Source organism: Babylonia areolata, chromosome 12 (assembly GCF_041734735.1).
Source record: "Babylonia areolata isolate BAREFJ2019XMU chromosome 12, ASM4173473v1, whole genome shotgun sequence".
NCBI classification, from domain to species: domain Eukaryota; kingdom Metazoa; phylum Mollusca; class Gastropoda; order Neogastropoda; family Buccinidae; genus Babylonia; species Babylonia areolata.
Genome location: NC_134887.1, coordinates 8,218,441 through 8,238,440, shown reverse-complemented (window position 1 = coordinate 8,238,440; position 20,000 = coordinate 8,218,441). Strand labels below are relative to the sequence as shown.

The window sequence follows — 20,000 nt, the reverse complement described above, 5'->3', positions numbered from 1 at the left end:
GATTCAGATTATTTATTCATTAATAGGCCTAGGCCCCTTATGAAGGGGGAAGTGAACAACATGAATAATATCAAACAAAATGAAAATATCTAACCAGCCATATATGAGTACACATATTACATAAACGCTGCAGTGAAGTACAGCATCTTAAGTTTTTACGATATCCCTAAATTTAAACGCCTGGTGTAAAAACAGTGCCAGCTTCCATATATCAGCATGTCTCGTGAATGACAATGATAAACTCAGTTTGAATAGACATGGTTGTCGATAGTACTTAGGTGGTATATATTTTTCTCTAATTCTACGAAGAGCGGGACGACGAAAAACAAAATGTACCTCGTCTTCTTTGTTTTCTTTACATAGTGGACAAATTAAATCATTAAGACACACACACACACACACACACACACACACACACACACACACACACACACACACACACACACACAGAGAGAGAGAGAGAGAGTGTCCCAACTCAGATGTTTTATTGAGTTGGGGTAAAATGGTAAGTCACAAGATTCTCTTCACTGAGAGAGAGAGAGAGAGAGAGAGAGAGAGAGAGAGAGAGAGAGAGTTTTGATCTGACAAACGACGCAGTCAGGCAGTCATATTGGTAAGCAAACGTGCAGGCACTCAGGCATAGCAGTCATAAACTTGAGGCACAGTGGAACGTCACTGATCACTGGTGCTGATAAATTATCTGGATTGTCAGCTGTTGATTGATCTCACACACACTCATGCATGTAAACAGGCTCATTTACGCACATATACATGCACGCACACGAAAACACATACACACATGCACGCACACGGACACACACTCATGCACGTATGCATGCACGCACACACACACACACACACACACACGCACACACACACTCACTCATTCATGCATGCACACACACACACACACACACACACACACACACACACACACACACACACACACACACACTCTTACACACATGTATGCACGCACACACACGTGTACATGCACGCGCACACATTAACACACACACACACACACACACACACACACACACACAAACACTCATGCACGTATGCATGCACACACATACATACTCACACACACTCTGACACAAATATGTACGCGCGCACACACACGTACACATGCACGCGCGCACATTAACACACACACACACACACACACACACACACACACACACACACACGGGCCATACCTCCCGTATAGCCTTTTCAGGAAGCATAAACTGTCAGATCCCACAACAAAGAATGCCGGCATATTGCAAGCATGATCTTGTTCGGAAACCTGAATACCTAGATCTGCTTGTAGCGGAGTCACCGTGTTCTTCGGTGTGTGTGTGTGTGTGTGTGTGTGTGTGTGTGTGTGTGTGTGTGTGTACACATACAACAGACATTCCATATGTATAGATTATTCCCGAATGTTCGATCCATCCATCCATTGTGTTCTGCAGTTCGCTTCAATGACTCGTTCAGTCAAGGGTGGAAACTGCTGACATCAGAGAACCAACCTGGAATGAAATCGTTGACTTGACTGTTCCAGATCTTTGATAGGCCCGTTTTCCACCAGAATCCTCGACCCCTGTCCCCCCCCCCCCCTCCCACTCCCACTGACCGTTATATTTCAAAATGGCCGAAGACTCTAGGAAATCGTTTTTAACGTATCTGTCTGAATTCGTTGATCAGATTTCTTTTGAACCTCCTGTTTTGATGAGATTACACCTTTTTAGATGATCATCGAGAAACGGTACAGCTACTTTAAAACTGAATCTTTTTAAAAGGCCAGGTATCTATATTTCTCAATTTACCTGTCCAGCTAGATATCGATCAGCGTGGACCACCTAGGCTACCCACTTGTGAAAGGCTACCTAGCTCAGTTTACCTGCCCTGTTAGGCACCGAGAACTGACTCAGCATTGACTTGATCTCAACAGCTGATCTCAGCGAAACTGACCGACATTATTCTCTCAGTGATAAACGTTTCCGTCATTTCGTTCCCACGCGTTCAGTACCTGAGTTAAAGAGGGATTCAATTTCCATCCACAATTACGCCAACATGAACGAAATTCTTACGTGGTCAGTCTATGTCCGGTCCCCGCCCACTAGAGCTGAGTGGTCCTGCCTTGTCTTACACAGCTCTCAAAACTCAAAAGCCATTGGCGCCAAGTGACATCCTCCTTTCCCCGTGCCCAGGGGAAGCAGGCAAGGTTATTTTTACACCTGACTGAAAAGGTTCAGACAGCGGAGGGACCGAGAGATAACGACACGCCTTACCTGAGAAAAGCCGGTGGCTTTTGCCAACAAGGTGTTTCTCCCTCCCTCCGTCCCTTTTCATTTAACTCTCGGACTCACCTCCCACTAACAGGTATCTGTGATGATTGTTCTCAGCTACCTGCGTGAGGGCGGCTGGTTACCTGGGCGGTGACAGCTCAGTCAATGGGCGACGGACACCACACAGGAAGTCCCCATCTCGTGGACGTCCTTTGGCCTCAGGGGTGGACGCTGGGGTTATATCACCGGGGCGTGGTGTTCAGATCTGCTGATCTGACCAGTGATTGGGGACGTCGACCTAGGTCTCTCCCAGGTGGTCGGCCCTGTTTTGAGTCACCAGGGCGATTGCGTCCCCTTTGAATGCGTTCACACCATCAGGTGGTGGGTGGGGGAGGAGCGAGGAGGGGGTGGGGGGTGGTGGTGTGTATGAGGATGTGGTTGTAGTGGGAGAGGGGGGTATTTGGGGTGGAGAGGTTGGTGAAGAGAGTAGGATTGATGTGTTTTGGGAGGTCAGTGACAATAGAAATAGTCTACTGAAAGGACAGAACTCGCGAAACCAGCAGAAGGTATTGGGGAAGCCGGTGTAATTAAGGGGAAAAAATCACTGTTACTCCATAACGCTCTTAACAGTCGCGCTGGCGCGCGCGCGCACACACACACATACATACATACATACATGCTTACATACATTCATACATACACAGACGTATACATACAAACACGCCCACACGCATGCACTCACTGACACATATATCCGCAGTTCCGCCATGTGCCGTGGCTTTATTGACAGAATTTTACCGCTTTTCCAGGGGAGCAGCTGTGGACTATTGAATATACATTACTGACATCTTATACATAATATACTCGCGACACTGTGTATGAACTTCAGCAGCACGAGGTAAGAAAAAAGAACAGGGTTAACTGTACCAGATGTACGATTGAATATATTTGGCAGACTGGACTGTATCTTTTGTTTGAGTAATCGATTAGTCACAGCATATAACCAAAAAAGTACGGTTTTTGGTCGCGGTGAAATTCGTTTTTATAGAATCAGATATACAACTGATTGTGTATGAAATAGTTCTTTTCTTTAAAAAAAAAAATTGCGGCAGTAGGATCTGTTCATTGGAAATTTTTAAAATGGAATTGATTGGGGAAAACATTTAGATCATGGTCATTGGTGGCGTGGGTGTGTGCCGTGTGTGTGTGTGTGTGCATGCGTGCGTGTGTGTGTGTGTGTGTGTGTGTGTGTGTGTGTGTGTGTGTGTGTGTGTAAAAACATATCTGATGTTTTGAGATGATTTGGTCTGCAATGGATTGAAAATGGATAGGCGCCGGTTTTATCAGGGTAACTTTTTATCATGGTAACTTTTTATTAGGGTAACTTGAGAACTTTATTAGCAGGCAACAGGTATGAGGCGAATTTCTTGCTCAGCAAGCGTTCCGAAACTTCACAGACACTGCATTGTGTGGGTATGTAAATGAATACATACTTGCTGTTTCCGTGGACTGCCTTCCTGCTTTGGTTCCTGAACAGTGGCGTGAACGATGGTACAGGGCTGCTTTGTTCGTTGGTGGATCGTCTTGGTTTAAACAGTACTTTATTTGAAGATGTCACGCTTCAAATACAGCGAATTTGACTGGGCAACAAGAAAGTCTTACATTAAGTCCTGTCGTAATGTACGTATATACAAATACCCAGTATGTAGATCGTCTAGGACTGAATATTGTGACATGTTCGACCTGCCAGAACAGACCATAGATATTGTGGAGAGGATTCGTATCTCCTCTCGTTACCCGTTGTTCGTCAGTCTTCATGGAAGTCCCGTCGTTTATGAGAGGGGTAGTCGTTGCTTTCTGTTTCCTCATTCATGCAGTGTTGAAAATATGGTCACGTTTGGCTATGAGGAGAGGAGGGGGCGTGGGGGATAATCTTTTTACTTTTTTTCTTTCAGACTGATTATTCATATTTTTTCTCTTCCTGTTTGTTTTTTGTAGTTGTTTTTTCCACTCCTCTTCTCTCTCTTCCTTGTAAACAGCACGGGCAATGACACAGTGTCACCGGATATAGTCAGTGGACCTCACATTGTGTGTTCAAAAATCGACAAAAACAAAGACAAGAACAACAACAACAAAAACAACAACAACAAACAACGTTCTCCAGTGAAGTCACTTGAAGTTTCCATTGACCGATGAACACTCACTGACAAGACAATACAAGACAAGACAACTCCTCCATTACTGAGTGTAATGGATAATCAAAGAACATGCCTTTTTTTCTTTCTTTCTTATTATTTATTTTTTGATATCCAACCGTCGAGGTTGCATCAGTAAGTCATTGGAGACATTCGACGGACACCCACCTTAGTTAATGGGGTTGATTCTTGATCGTTTACCGTGTAAGGAGATAATGTATTTTCTATCCAAAGTATCTGAATCCCGAAATTGATAGAGGTAAGCGTAAGGGGGCGGGGTTCTTCTCTGCAGGCTGTATGAATTGACCGACACTCCAAGATACTCTTCCTCCTTCCCTATCTGAGAATAAACACGCACGTGTTTCAGCGCCCAGTTTAATGCCGCAGTCTTCCTCATGTCAACTCGGCGATTATTCTGTCCCGTTTTCCTTCCTTTTTTCGAAATGTCACCGCACGTTTTGTTTGTGCGCGGGCACGATCGCGGAATCCTCCAAATTCTTGGTGACAGACTGGAGGGAGGACAATTGAAAGAACGTGTGCGCCCCGGTGAGCACTTATAATAAACCGCACATACTAAGGCATTGGGTGGGTCGGTATGCAGGAGTGATCGTGAGCATAACGATATTAAGTGCTGATCGAAATGTGTCCTGGGTTCGAGCCAAGGCTTTGTCCAGATGCTTCCCACTGGTGATTGATCTTCTCTTGCCAACCTTCAAACGAGGCAAGTAAAGCCCCAGGTGATTACTGGTATAGGTTTGCAGGGCAGCAGATCGGTCAAGGTCTTTGCTGGAGCATTGAAGCTGCCTGCTGTCACATTGTCGGTATCACCTTCCAAACAAAGCCAACCAGCTCTTTGGCTTGGATTTCATGTGCATTGGGCCGGTAAGTCATCCGTTCAGTAACCGGAGACGTTTGACAGACACTCAGCTTAGTTAATAGAATCGGGAGTTTGATCGGTTTGCCTTCCATGTGTATTAAATTTTGATAACCGAAACAGAGCAAAGTGAGACATTGCTGACTTTTTTCTTTCTATTTGTGCGTTTAGTTTAGATTCATTATAGTTTAGATTCATTACAATATCAGTAGTAGCCTGTCTGTGTGGCAGTGTTGTTTATGACAATGTGCCTGATATTCTCAAGCGCTTATTTGTGTATATGTGTATATACAGAGAGAGAGAGAGAGAGAGAGAGAGAGTTTACAAGTCCATATGAAACCCAAATGTGGTGTAGAAACAAAGCAAATTAGTTATGACATTTCTCAACAAAGCAGCGTGATTTTAAAGCTGTTCGCAATACATTTTAATTAACTGATTATAATAAACCCAGCCTTAGATACCAGTGCTCGCCATTAATTCGATCTTAAAGCTGCGGCACCATTGTTTTTTCTTTGTTCAGAGTTTGTACCTTTATTTTCTTTCTCTGTTATTTTTCTTTTTTCCTCTTTCAAAGTTGTGGGAATGTAGTCGAAGTGGATTTAGTTGTTACGACTTCCATGAAATTCTAGTTCCAACACGTCCTCAAGCCTTTTAAATTCGATCCACGTTCTTACCGTTCCAGCAGTCCGTGGAGATAAAAGCTGGATAGGGTTGTTTTGGTAATGGTCGATAGTTCAGAGCAGAGCCGTTTGAGCTGGCCACGGGAAACCCGATAGCGATAGACCCCCTGGTGTCTGTTTGGTCGACACTTTGTCTGCGTGAACCTTGTGTTCCCGAAAATTATCTTGTCTTACTGATACAACCAGCGGTTGTGATAAAGATTATAGGGTGCTGACACTCAGGATATTTTAAACACTCGCGTCATCAGGGAGCACAGATGATCGACACACAAAGGGTGTTTGAGAAGCTCTTCTCTTCCAGGCGATCGGGCATCTAAAACGTGTGGCATTTCCATTGTACTGTCTCGGGTGACTTTGCCCGTTGTAAAGCGATATGTAAAGGTGTATCTCGTGTCATTATCTTAACCGTGATCACGATATTCTTCATGTAGATTGTGTCTGTAAATGGCTTCGAAGTGTGGACCAGTTCACGAAGCAACCTGCAGACATGGGATATGATGGTACTGCTGTTCTTGATCATCATTGAAGAATAGTTCAAAGTATTGCGATGGGTGCAGTTTCGTTCTACCCCTACCCATTTCTTTAGGGACACCAATTAAATCAACACAACTTTCCACCAACTTATATAACTTTTTTCGGGCAATATACAAATCATCGGTTTGTGCTTTTGTCGAAATCTTCCCCTGTGATATTATCGACGTTTTCCGACACAAAGTCTGAGACAAAGTCGGCCAGCAGACATCTGAAAAGCACGGCAGTGGGAGTCTAAACCCTCGCCTAAGTCTCACAACAGTCGTCGGCGTGAAGTTGATCCAAAGTCTTAGCACACACACTGTCTGCTCTTTCCTGTCGACTTTATGACCGAACAATCTTCCGTCTCACACACGGTTGTCCGATCTCACACGTTGTTGCCAGCGTCGTCAATTATTCATGGCAGCCCACTTCCACGTTTACTTCTTCGTCTGTGTGTACAGAGGTAATTTTGTACGCAGGTAGGAATTAGGTTTAAGTTAGCAATAAAGTTCAAAGCACGTTTTCGTGGTGACTTTGGTGGTTTTTATGAGCGTTCGTCTGCCGTTGTTTTCGTTCATTTTCTGAAATCTGACTTACGAGATTGTGAATATATAAAGATTGCAATATCCATGGTATATATATCAACGGCTAAGACTGAATCGGATATCAGCCGATGTAATTCAAGGTTAATGATGAATGAATGATACAGGATTTTTATACAATTCACACGCTTCACACACACACACGCACACACACACACACACACACACACACACACACACGCACGCACGCACGCACGCACGCACGCACACACACACACACACACACACACACACACACACACACACACACACACATACAGAATCAGGAAGACAGACAAAGAGATGCAGAGAAGAGGTTTCCTTGATTAATACACGAAGAGGAGAACCAAGAACTAATTATAGGAGTGTTAATATCCATGTTAGATAACCTGAGTGGCAAAGTTCGACCTAAACATTTTGAAATAAAGAAATGTGTTAAACAAATAGCTTTCCATTGTGTCTTAAATAATAGTCTTTAGCATTAACGAATACTGGCTGTTTTAGACGGCACGACATGAATCGAGCGTGCTCTTTTCCGATTAGAAACGATTGCTGTTATAATTTTATTATGTAGATAATTATGTATACATGATAGCCAGTCGTGTCCGACTATGACCGTCAGAACAGCAGAGAAGGCAACTAATGTCCCGATTATCTGAGGAAAAATTGGATGATAGTCAGTGGAGAGTCTTGCCCAAGTCACACCCCCACTCTCTCGGCCATCACAGGGACACCAGAGAAAGCACCACAGTGGGCTCGTGAGCGCGTTCTTTCTATTTTGGGCAGCACTGTTCTGTGTTGCACGTGAACTTAGACCCCGGGTCAACTATTGATTTGCGCGAGGGAGGCTTGTTGCGGGGAATGCGTTTTGTTTTGTAATGCCAGAGTTGACAGACTTCGAGGGACTTGGGCAGAGAGAGAGAGAGAGAGAGCGCAATAAACTTGTATTTTTGTTTTTCATTAAGCTTGAGATCCATTTATTACTTTGTTCTGTGCTTATTTTTTTTCCTTAAGAAATAACGCTTGCAACATCAATCATTACGGCTGCAAACTACCCTAGATGTATTAGGGCCTTGCTTATTTACGTGGGTGTCTGATAATTCTCATAGCTTATGAAGGTTGAGGTTCAGGTTGACGGTGACGACAAAAGTTGAGGGTGACGACAAAGATGTACCTGCGTCATTGGCGCTGACTATCATGGAGCGTATTCGACATTTTATTGTGCTGGATTGTATGCAGGAGGTGCTGATTAGACATTGGACGTCTGATCTAGTGTTCATTGATAAGAGTTCGAAGACCCGTTTCGAGATGGTTTTGTGTCCTTGGGAAAGGAAGGCACTTTACTCCGATTTGCCTCACTCCACCCACGGGTACCTGACCGGTTCGGGAAGGATAAAACGGCGAAAGGACAGGATTGGGCCCCGCCTTCCTATGCAGAACCTTAGACAAAGTAGATATGAAGTCACTGCCCCGATGTCCGTTAAAGGCAATGTGACTTTTAACCCAACTTACTGAAAATGTAGACTGTTGTGTGGTATTGTGTTTTTGACTGCGTGAAATTCAGACTGTTCACTGTTCTGTTTTATTCTCTTGATGATGCACTGAAAACACGCACCAGAGTGGATTTTCTGCGGAATTTGACTCGAAAAGGCGCCATTATAAATGGATTTTGTTAGGAGTTCGACTTAGGAAACATCCATTGTTGACGCTCCTCAGAAGCGCAAGCTGCACACGGGATTGTGAGGGGGGGGGGGGGGGGGGGGGGGAGGAAGTAATATCCGGACTCCCTCTCGGTTATGAAGCTGTAGCAGGAAGCGGCGGCGAGATAGGGAAGGGAGGTTAGCGGGTATAGGGGTGGATCGGGGGTAGAGGATGGAAATAGTTTTTTTTCTTAACGGGGGCACGACTGTAGGACCTGTCGTTCTCTACGCGGGTATATTTTCTGTTCCCGCTACAGTGGTTTCTTCACTTTGATGGTTCTCTCTCTCTCTCTTTCTCACGTACAGAAATAATCACTCGATGCATTGGCATCGTGTGTGGCCTGGATCAGATTGCGTGACGTCAGAATTGTAAATGACGTGTTTTTTTCTGAGAATCTGAAGACACCGCGGCTGCGAGCATTTGTGGCAAGGATACCTTAACGGATGTAGTTTTAATTATTTATTTATTTATTCATTGTAATATTTCTTATATTGTTAATGTTATGATTATTTTTTGTTGATGTTATTTATTAATTCATTGTTATTTTCTTTTTGCTAGCGTCAGCTTGGGCAAAATCTGTTTGACACAAGAATATTATAATACAGTTTCCAACCAGTAATTCAAGGTGTAGTGGAGTGAGTCGGGCCGCGAAAACTGGACGGGATTATTGAAAAAAACAACAAGCAAACTAACAAACAAACAAAAAAACTAAAAAGTAACCACCACCACCAACAACAACAAAAATGTAATGCAAGTTCTCGAACTTAACTTTATTGTCATGCGACCACCGAGCCACGCTGCACTCACGTTACTTCACCTTCACCAGCGGGATACAGCGCGAGGTCCTGTCAGACTGATTACCTGTAATAATACCAGTAACCAATTCTCGACAGCGACCGTCCGTGCGTTCTGCGTATCGATGACTGTGCTGGAGAGGAGAATAGTACCCGCACAAACAGATCGATAGTACCAGGAGGCTGCCTGAAGTGGGCATGTAAAGTGTTGTTTGCTATTTATAGACCGTCTGCAGAGGTCTTGTCGAAGCTTTACAATATCATACCAGTAACTTAGATAAGTGCGTATATAGTTGATGCTGAATTTAGGAGACAGAGAATTACACTTTGCCTGTGTGTTTCTCTCTCTCTCTCTCTCTCTCTCTCTCTCTCTCTCTCTCTCTCTCTCTCTCTCTGTGTCTGTGTCTGTGTGTATGTGAGAGAGTGTGTGCGCGCGTGCGCATGTGTGTGTGTGTGTGTGTGTGTGTGTGTGTGTGTGTGTGTGTGTGTTTCTCTCTCTGTCTGTGTCTCTGTGTGTATGTGAGAGAGAGTGTGTGTGCGCGCACGTGTGTGTGTGTGTGTGTGTGTGTGTGTGTGTGTGTGTGTGTGACGTTCTCTGTATGTCAACTTGTGATCTCTGTATGTATGTATGTCTGCCTGCCTCACTCACTCTCTCACCCTCTTTCTTCTTCTTGTTCTCTCTCTCTCTCTCTCTCTCACACACACACACACACACACACACACACACACACACACACACACTGTCTCTCACTCACCCTCTATCTCACTCCTGCTCAGATGATACGATAAGAACGTGAAATGATACCAGAGTATCAGATACTTGATCAGTCTCATCGAGTGACACTGTTTGCACACGTCATTCAAATTTCGCCAGATGGACTTTTTGTGTTCGTCACAAAAGGTGTTTACCTCCTTCCTTTTTTCGAGGGGGGGGGGGGGGGGAGGAGACAGTTCCCTCTGCCCACCTCCCCCTACTCCTCTCTGTTCTGTTTTTCTGACACGTTCTTTGTGTGTGTGTGTGTGTGTGTGTGTGTGTGTGTGTTGAATGTACGTGTTTTTAGATTATTCGTGTATAATTACGTCGTGTTTGAAACTGAAGATATCAGTCATTCATTATTCTTATCATTATGTCCGGAAGTGAGCCTATGGGAACGGACGAAGGGAGACTGTGATCCAGTGAACTCGTTGTCTTGATCTTTCCCTGCATCTTCCATCTGTTTTTATTGCCCTTCCACCCACCCCCACTCACCGCCACGTCCACCCTCATCCTCCACGTTTCTGCGTATCTCGGCACCCCCACTACCCCATTCCATCACACCCACCCTCTACACTCCATCCCCTTGGAACCCCCGTTACCATCCGCTTCACCCCCCACATTTATCCCTAAAGTAAAAAAAAAAAAAAAAGTCTCTGCAGTCTTTCCTTCCTGCTTTCGTCTCATGCACCAGGAAACTTCCTCATATCTCGTGACATCTCAACTCTCTCACCACCCTCTCCCGCCCACCCCTCATACAACTCCACCTCCTCCTAACCCCCCCCCCCCCCCCCCCCCCGTCCCCTCCGCGCCCTCTTCTTCTCCGTGTCTTCTTTGCCCGACCAGGAATGTCAATGTAATTATCATAAACTGTCAGTGCGGTATAGCCGAACCGTACACGTCCTGCCCCCCACCCCCCACCTCCCATCCCCCGGGTACTTGCCGTTACAACAGCTTTCCTCCCTCAAACATCTGTCCGAAATATTCGCTGTCTGTCAAGACGTGAGCGAGCGGGGTGTAAATCTTACGTCAAAGGGAAGAACACAAGATAGTAGGGGGGCTAAGCTTGCAGAAAGAAAAGCAAAGAAAGCAGAATCTCGGGCATATGAGGAAACTCGACTCCCCGTTCCCACAGCAGCTCAGAATTATTTTAACGACAAAACCACGCTTCCAGCTGGAAATTGGCATAAAATGGGCTGACCCTGAGAAGAAAAACTGTTGACCCGAAAAGTAGCGCGAAACCGGCGTTGCAGGAAGGAAGGAGGGGAGGAGAGAGGTGGATCCTGGAAGGGAAGGTAAGAAAGAGGAAGGGTGCCTGCATGCAGTGTGGGGTGGATGGTGCTGGGAATGGCCACGGCTGTTACCGTTTCATGATCATTGCCGAACGTCATCTTTGTGGGATACCGAGTGTGTGTGTGGCTGTGTTTGTGTAGCTTATGCGAACGATGGGGTATGTTGCTCTTTTTTTTCTTCTTCTTCTTCATGCGTTTTATTGAGCTTTTTTCTTTATTTTGTTGTTGTTGTCTTTTGGTGGTAAATTTTTTGGATGTTCTTTGTCTAAACTGTTGGAAAAAATTTTGTTCTGTATGTTGGGTTATAGTCACCATCATCATCATCATCGTCGTCGTCTTTTTTCTCTTCTTCTCGGCTTTCATCATCATCATCATCATCTTCTTCTTTTTCTTCTTTTCCTTCTTCTTCTTCCACTAAGTCCGTCGCATTTAAAAAAAATATATTGTTTTGTTTTTTTTTTGCGTATAAGAATGACTTTGTGACAATAATTCCATTACTGATTGAAAAGAATTTTTGTGAATAACAATAACATTTTCGTTGCTTATCACTAAATTTCTGCAAGTCACTTTGTGTGTGTGTGTGTGTGTGTGTGTGTGTGTGTGTGTGTGTGTGTGTGTGTATTTCTGCGCGCGCACACACACACATACGCACACAGAGAAATGCACTGGGCTGAATTACTGCTGATCGTGCTCTGTAGTAAAAGCCGAGGGACAATTTACGGGCTGTCCAAAGGTGTGCTCAAGGACCCAATCGACAGAGGTCCTCCTGACCACAAGAGTACTTATCCCCGGCAAACACAAGATTACCTACCACGGGCAAGAGCGGAACTAGCACTTACTGGCCTTTGTACTGACCAGCCAACTGACTGTGCAGTTCCCGTGCTAAGCAGATCAGAAAGTGCTTGACAAAGCCGTCCAGGGTAGATCGCTGATGTCATGTCTGACGCCCACAGTGGGGGCTGAGTGCGTTGTAAGTGTCGGAATACAAGTTACAGTCATGCAGCACAACGGGGAGAGAGAGAGAGAGAGAGAGAGAGAGAAGGAAAAAAAAGTTAATCTCATCGTCGATTGGATTTCTCTCCAGAAGCTTTAAGCAAGGCTGGCATAATACGGCTGATGTCATCTTGGTTTTTATACCCACGTTGTTGTTTTTCTCTCTCTTTGGTGTGTGTGTGTGTGTGTGTGTGGGTGTGTGTGAGGCATATTGATACACAGGCAACATGATGAAGTAAAGAAGTGAAATTTTCGGCAATCTGATCAGCCATGGAGGCAGAGAGGTTGGGTGGGTGATGCGGGGCGGGGTGGGGGGCGGAGGGGTATTGATCCGTCATCGGCTGAGCTTGCTTCAGTGAGTGAAAGGCTCACTGCCACGTTGACAGGTTGACTTTCATCCGGCCTCACGTTGCGAAACAATTAATCGGCTTGCTCGTCTGTGGAAACGCGGAGGGGGGGGGGGGGGGGGGGGGGAGAACCCTTCTCCCGATAACATAATCTGGAAAATGGCCGACAGCATTGTAATTCACCCAGCTCGAACACGTTGACTAAAAGAAAGGGGGAAAAAAAATCATGGCAATACCTGTATGGGAATGCAAAACAACACTGTTCGATCTCGTGTCAAAGTTACCTTTGGGGGGGGGGGGGGGGGTGAGGCTGGACAAATCTGCCAGTCGCACGCCGTTTCTCATAATCGCCGAATACGTTTTTATTTGCTGTTATCTGTTTTATCTTATTTTGTTTGTTAATCATTATTTTAAAAAAAATTAATTTTTTAGTGGTTTTGTTGTCAGTTACAGTGGCGAAAGGACAGGACAAGCAGTGGAAGTGATGGGGAGCATTACTGTATTTAGCAGATTAAGACATATATATTAAAATCTTTTTTGTGTCAGCAACAACAACAACAACAACTACAAAAGGCTGTTATTCTTCCTTTGTTGACATGTGTTTTGTATGTTTACAGTTGAGGTTGTTGAGGCAGAAATCTGTGCATAACATATCCAGTATGTTACCAGTGAAAATGATTGTCTTTTTTGTGTGTGTTGTTGTCTGTATTTATGCGTTCGCCGCATTGCCTTTGGTAAGGTAGAATTTTGAGAGCAATGTGGAGTGCATATGGGCTCCCCTTCTGTTTCCTTTTACCTGTTTTAAGGATCTTGATCATTTGTGTTATGACTATATGTGAAAAAGAGTGAATTGTAACCTCTTTATTTATCGTGTGAAAGTCTTGAGACCATCGACATGTGTGAAGAGACTCGTACAACAACAACATGCAAGCTATTCTGTTTCTCACTGTCCGTTTCCTCCCCTCTTCTCGCCACACGGTACCCCTCTCTCCCCCCACCCCCTTCCACCCAATCCCACCCCACTCACCATCTCCTCCTCCTCCTTCACTCTCATCCGTCTCCAGCTCCGAGAGAACATAATTAGCGCAAAAAGAAAGAAAGAAAAAAGAAAAGACACACAGACACACAGACACACACACACACACACACACACACACACACACACACACACGCACACACACACACACACACACACACACACACACTGACTTTGGACAGCTAACGAAGCCGTACAAGCTGAATCAATTAACCAACATCACGGACGTGAAATTTTAACCCTCCCCACACACCCCTGATGGTCCCAGAACAAACAAGCCAAGCCAGCATCTGAAGCTCTACCCGGTGTCGCCCAGCACAGCACTGCCGGCTCAAGTCACTTCTTTTTAAACCCGCTGTATATGTCAGGACAGCAATGGAGATATCAGGACAGGGTATGTTAGGCCAGCAATGGAGATATCAGGACAGGGTATGTTAGGTCAGCAATTGAGATATCAGGACAGGGTATGTTAGGCCAGCAATGGAGATATCAGGACAGGGTATGTTAGGCCAGCAATGGAGATATCAGGACAGGGTATGTTAGGCCAGCAATGGAGATATCAGGACAGCAATGGAGGGGAGGGGAGGATAGTTGTCTCACCTCTCAGCCCTCTGTACGTCTTCATTAAAGTTCTCTGTCTTGTCAGTCGTTGCCTTCGTTTTGTTTTTGTCCCCCCCCCCCCCCCCAAGCTGTACCATGAATGTAGAAGCATCGTTGCAGACTGCACTGACCCTGTGTTCATCAGTGATCATGGGTTCGAGGTTCCGGTTCCGGCTTGGTGTAGCGTTCTTGGGAAAGGCACTTTACTCCGATTTTCCTCTCTCCATCTCAGGTGTGAATGGGTACCTGACTTTGGTTGTGGAATGTAAAAGCGGCGAAAGGAGAGGGCTGGGCCCCACCTTCCTATGCCGAGCCCAGTGGAAAGCCCTGATGGCTTTAAAAGGCACTTTGTCCTCTAAACTTAATCTGACAATGAATGTTAATGAATAACGCGGAGATGTTTGGTACAAAAAAAACCACAAAAAACATGTTCTTTTTTACTTTTTTATTTTTTTTTTTAGGGGGATTCATGTTTTGGTTCTTTCTCTCTGTGCGTGTGTGTGTTTTGTTTGTTTTTTATGTACTGGTACTATATGTCTCCCCCCCCCCCTTTTTTTCCATTTTATCTGTCTCCCTTTGTTTTCATATCCTTCTTTGCTTCCTTACTCTCTTGTCTTCTTTCATTTCCCTTCCTTCCATAATTATTTTTTTTAAAGATTGTTTTTAACTTTTATTTCTTTCTGCTTCTCTTACAAGACGCACAGCCGATTATCACCCAGATTAATCGGGTGTTGCTTGAGTGCAGGGATGGGAGTGGGAGTGGTGGGGGAGTGTCGAATATCACCTTGTGTCCACGGATCGACATTGAAAAACAGTGCCTCGTGACACTTGAGGTTTTCGCAGACGCCAGGCAACCGGAACTTACGTTCACTAACACCGCACACGTTTCTGTCTCCCTTTGTTGGTGTTTAAAGAAGAAAAAAAAAGAAAGAAAAAAAAAAAAAGCTGTTCCGTCCCTCTACAACGCTACCGACCCAGGCATTCAAGAACAATTTCCTTTCCCTCCAAAAACAGAACAGCTCTACGGACTTAAACAAGAGAAACTAAATAAAACAAAACAACTTGACCTTTTAATAGCGAACGCTCAAAAAATCGTTAAACTCAATTCTTTGGAACAAGTCGCTTTTCCTTACCCCCTCCACATCTGTGGTACCGGGCTACAGCAGGCACATGACAAGTACAAGACCACACCGCACTCCAGGAGTCAGTCAGTTGGCTGAAAGTCTAGAACATGACTTAAAGGACCCCAGCAGGGCTCCCCAGGGCTTCCAAAGGCAGGATGAAGGGAATTAAGCTGAGAGAGATCCACTCACCGTGGCACTGGGTGAAGGGGGAAGGTAAGGGGGTGGGGGGCAGTAGTAAAATGGGTACCAGCTGGGAACTTTATTGACAGCGTGGGAGTGAGTGAGTGAGTGGTTGAGTGAGTGGGAGAGGCAGCGGGTACTTACTCAGCCATCAGAAGCTTGTTGGTTGGCCTCTTTGCCTGCCGTGCACTCGTGAAGGTCGCGGGTGGGTGCTGCTGAAGTTCTCGTTCATTAGCTCTGTCTCAAGTGTGTGGTTTCCGGGTGTCTTGTTGTCTGTCCGGCCAACTCTCTGTGTCTGTTTGTCTGTCCGTCTCTGTCTTTCTCTCCATCCACCCGTTTTCTGCCCATCTCTCTGTTCATGTCTGTGTGTCCACCTCTGTTTCTCTCCGTCTTTTCTCCGCCAGTCCTTCCCTCTCTTTTTCTCTGTCTACCTGTCTGTCTGACTTTCTCTGCCTGTCCGTCTCTGTCTCTCTGCCGGTCTTAACTCACACCTCCACCTCCCTTTTCCTCTCGAGTCGCATACTTTTCCTATCTCTCTCTGTCTGTCTGTCTGTCTGTCTGTCTCTCTCTCTCTCTCTCTCTCTCTCTCTCTCTCTCTCTCTCTCTCTCTCTCTCCTTTCATTCTTTGGGTTTTCTTCCACCAGAAGATGCAAAATTATATTTGTTAAGATCTCAGCTATTATTTTGTGCACACCCCTTCAGAAGGAAAAAGGACTTCGCCCCCTCCCTTCCCCCCCCCCCCTCTTTTTTTCTGTCTCCTTTCTCTTTCTACCTCCTCCTCTCTTCCTCCAACCCTCCATCTGCCACCCACGCCAGCCTCTCTCTCCATCTTCTCTCCTCCCCCTCCCCTTTTACCCCCTACGGGTTTACCCTATCATGTTTTCCCCCATCTTCCGGCTTTGAAGTTTTCCTTCTTCCGCCATAAAGCAATAACAAGTTGTGTGTACACCGATTCAGACATCAGAGGTTAACGAGAAGGAAACTACATGAAACGTGGCCATCAAAAAGGGCGGAAGAGATGTCGTTAGCGGCTAATAGACGGAACAGTTCCTTGTGCGGAACTTGATAAATTTCGGAGTGCCATCACATACAACTCACCGGCAAAGACATCACAGTATGGCCTCTTTCGGAAAGGGTTGGGGAATGGAGGTGTTTTGATGTCGAACTTTCCACCTTTTTTTCTTTGTTTAAAAAAAAAAAAAATCTTTCTTTAAAGATGTCCACTCATGGTCTTAGTATCTTTTTGTTTTGATTTGGTGTGTGTGTGTGTGTGTGTGTGTGTGTGTGTGTGTGTGTGTGGCAGGGGTCAGTAAGTATGTTTACACAGTCTGCGAACCAGCGGTACTGTGCTTACTTGTGCAACAATGAAATTTTAATGTTCTTTTCATGTTGTATTTCGGGTGGGGGAGGGGGAGGGGAAGAAGAACGCACGCACACACACACGCGCGCGCGCGCGCGCACACACACACACACACACACACACACACACACTCACACATGTATTTCATTTGATTTTGTTTGTTCTGAATTCGCTGCTTTGTTTTGCTGTGTTTTGTTAACCTTGTCATGGCTGCCACACACTGCGGCTTGCCCCACCCACCCACATCCAATCCTCCCTCCATCCTGAGCCAAACCAGACATCCAACAGTCGTGTCTGTGTGTGAAAAACAACAACAACAAAAAAACAACAACAGCAAAACAACATCTAAACAAAAAACAACCCCCACCCAGTCGCGTTGACGCCACCGACATACCACGTTACAATCGTTACGTCCATTTCCATAACGCTTCCCATGCCTGTTGTGTACCCTCCCTGGGGGCTGTGGGGGGCAGGGGGTGGAGGTTTACCCGAGCATGTTGGCAGACCGTTAGCTGCATGGGTAAACGGTGCCCAGCGAGGTGTGAAGGGAGAAGCAAGAGTTGCCCACAAGGCCCAGTAGGGTTTAATCCCACAGGGTTTTCCGACCCCCTCAACTCGCCCCCCACCACACACACACACACACACACACATAGACACACAGGCGCGCGCGCGCGCGCGCGCGCACACACACACACACACACACACACACACACACACACACACACATCCTCCTGTAAGCTCTGACGCCCATGTCCCGTCAGCTAAGCTGATCAGCGGGATTTGGACGGTTGTCGCTTAATTACCTCGTGTGAGTCACCCTATATCCACCTGTGATGGGAACACGATCGCGCGCGCACACACACACACACACACACACACACACGCACTCTCCTTCTCTTTCTGCCTCTCACGCACACACTCATGCACACATATATGTACACAGGTGCGGGTGCGCGCGCGCACACGCACACACACACACACACGCACCAGTTCCATCTTTTGTCACGTCGCTGCTGGCTGGCCTAGGGAAGCAGTGTGTGTGTTTTCAGATCGGAACAAGCTGGAATCACATGCAGATAATTGCAGATCCTTGTCCCTCTTCACGCCTGCATTATCAAGCGGAAGTGTTCCCAAAGCATTCCCATTTTTTTTAAAGATTATTTTTTATTTCTATTATTATAGTTCAGGTCTTGCTAAATTTAGTTAGGATGTCGTCTGCTTTGTATTCTGCAAAGCGATCTTTGTCGTTTATAGTTTCTTTGAAATTGGTGAGGTTTTGGGTGGGACTTCATGCATAAAGTGAAAGATGCATTACAAAAAAATAAAAAAAAAAAAAAAAAAACCAACAAAAACAAACAAACAACAACAACAAAAAAACAACAACCGAACACAACAGCTCTTTCTTCTTTAAAATTTTAGGGTTGAAACAGCACAACTTCGGAATGAATAGATCAAACCCGAGCGATTCTAAATGGCGGGCGAAAATCAGAAATAAGTTCGAACATTGATGATTTTTCCCGTTTTTTGAGTGGAATACATGAGAAGATATTTCTTTTAGACGAGTTTCTTAACCTTTTATGCATGTTTGTTTTGTATGTGCTTAAAATTTTTTTTTAATTAAAATTTTAAAATTTTAATTAAAAAAGAAGAAAAAAAGCACTGATTGGCTAAAGCTGTATGCATCTGCTGGAGTTATTATCAATAATGATATTCGCGTATGCTAGAATTCTACCGAATATGTCTCAAATATTGAACAGCTGACGATCAGAATGATGAACAACACATTCAAACTAAAGTCTCGCTCACTCGAAGATTAGCGATGATTATTTTAATGAAATAAACAAAATAAGAATTGTTTTTTGGGGTTAAAAAAAAATCTAATACGTCCACACCTCAAAATACACAAAGGCCTCGGGAAAAACACCGGCCCCCCTCCGCCCCCCCCCCCCCCCCTCCGCACCCCCCCCCCTTTCCCCAAAACACACACACACACACACACACACAAACCCTCCCTAATACGTCGTCATAATTTGACGTCAAAACATGAACTGCAACACTTATGACGAAATAACTACAAACCAAAGTAAATAAGATAATTCCATTTCTGACACCCTATCAGTAACATTATTTTTGTACAACTGTGCACCAGCATATCTTTTATTTGTCTGTATTAAAATCAAAGATCAGTCCAGCTGCTGTACTGGATTATGTTTTTTATTTTATTTCATGAAAAAAATTGTTTAAAGGTTTTTGTATGCACCTACCTCATCCGTCAGTTTTAAAACAAAACGTGTTCAAACAAGAAAAGAAAAAAGAATTTTACAGTGTGTTAAAAGGTTTTAGAATAGAATACCGCCGGCTTTTCTTCTTGACGTTATGTCTCATAACCAGAGAATATGTAAATGTTTTACACAAACCTTGTGTAGCTCTCAAAGCCTGACCAGCGTGTGTTCTTTTTTTCTTCTTCTTCTTCTTTCTTTCTTTCTTTTTTTTTCCACACCAGCTGTGATGTTGCATTTTGGACCAGTCTTCACGCTTTGACACCGCCTTAAAACTGAGACCATAGAATTAATCAGAATGAATTAACCTAGCTTCAGTCAAATATTTTCATCCTCATCGTCGCGTCTTCTCATAAAGTGGAGGGAGGGGAGCGAGAGGAAGGGAACAGGGGGTAGGGGGTATACTAAAATTTCCCATTTTCCA

General features: G+C 44.9%; 1 protein-coding gene across 3 annotated transcripts in view; it reads left to right on the top strand.

The window, feature by feature from the left end:
* Positions 1–20,000, top strand: part of LOC143288032 (TNF receptor-associated factor 4-like) — a 102,341-nt gene that overhangs the window by 10,341 nt on the left and 72,000 nt on the right. The window contains exon 1 of one of the 3 annotated variants that reach the window (XM_076596294.1): positions 11,408–11,660. The exons of 1 other annotated variant lie outside the window; for it this stretch is intronic. Coding sequence is in view for 1 of the 2 variants with exons in the window: in XM_076596289.1 (XP_076452404.1) it covers positions 11,802–11,815 (14 nt within the window). In the remaining variant the exon portion in view is untranslated. Of the gene's footprint in view, positions 1–11,407; positions 11,661–11,792; positions 11,816–20,000 lie in introns of those variants that run through there. One more of the 3 variants, XM_076596289.1, reaches the window with a different exon arrangement.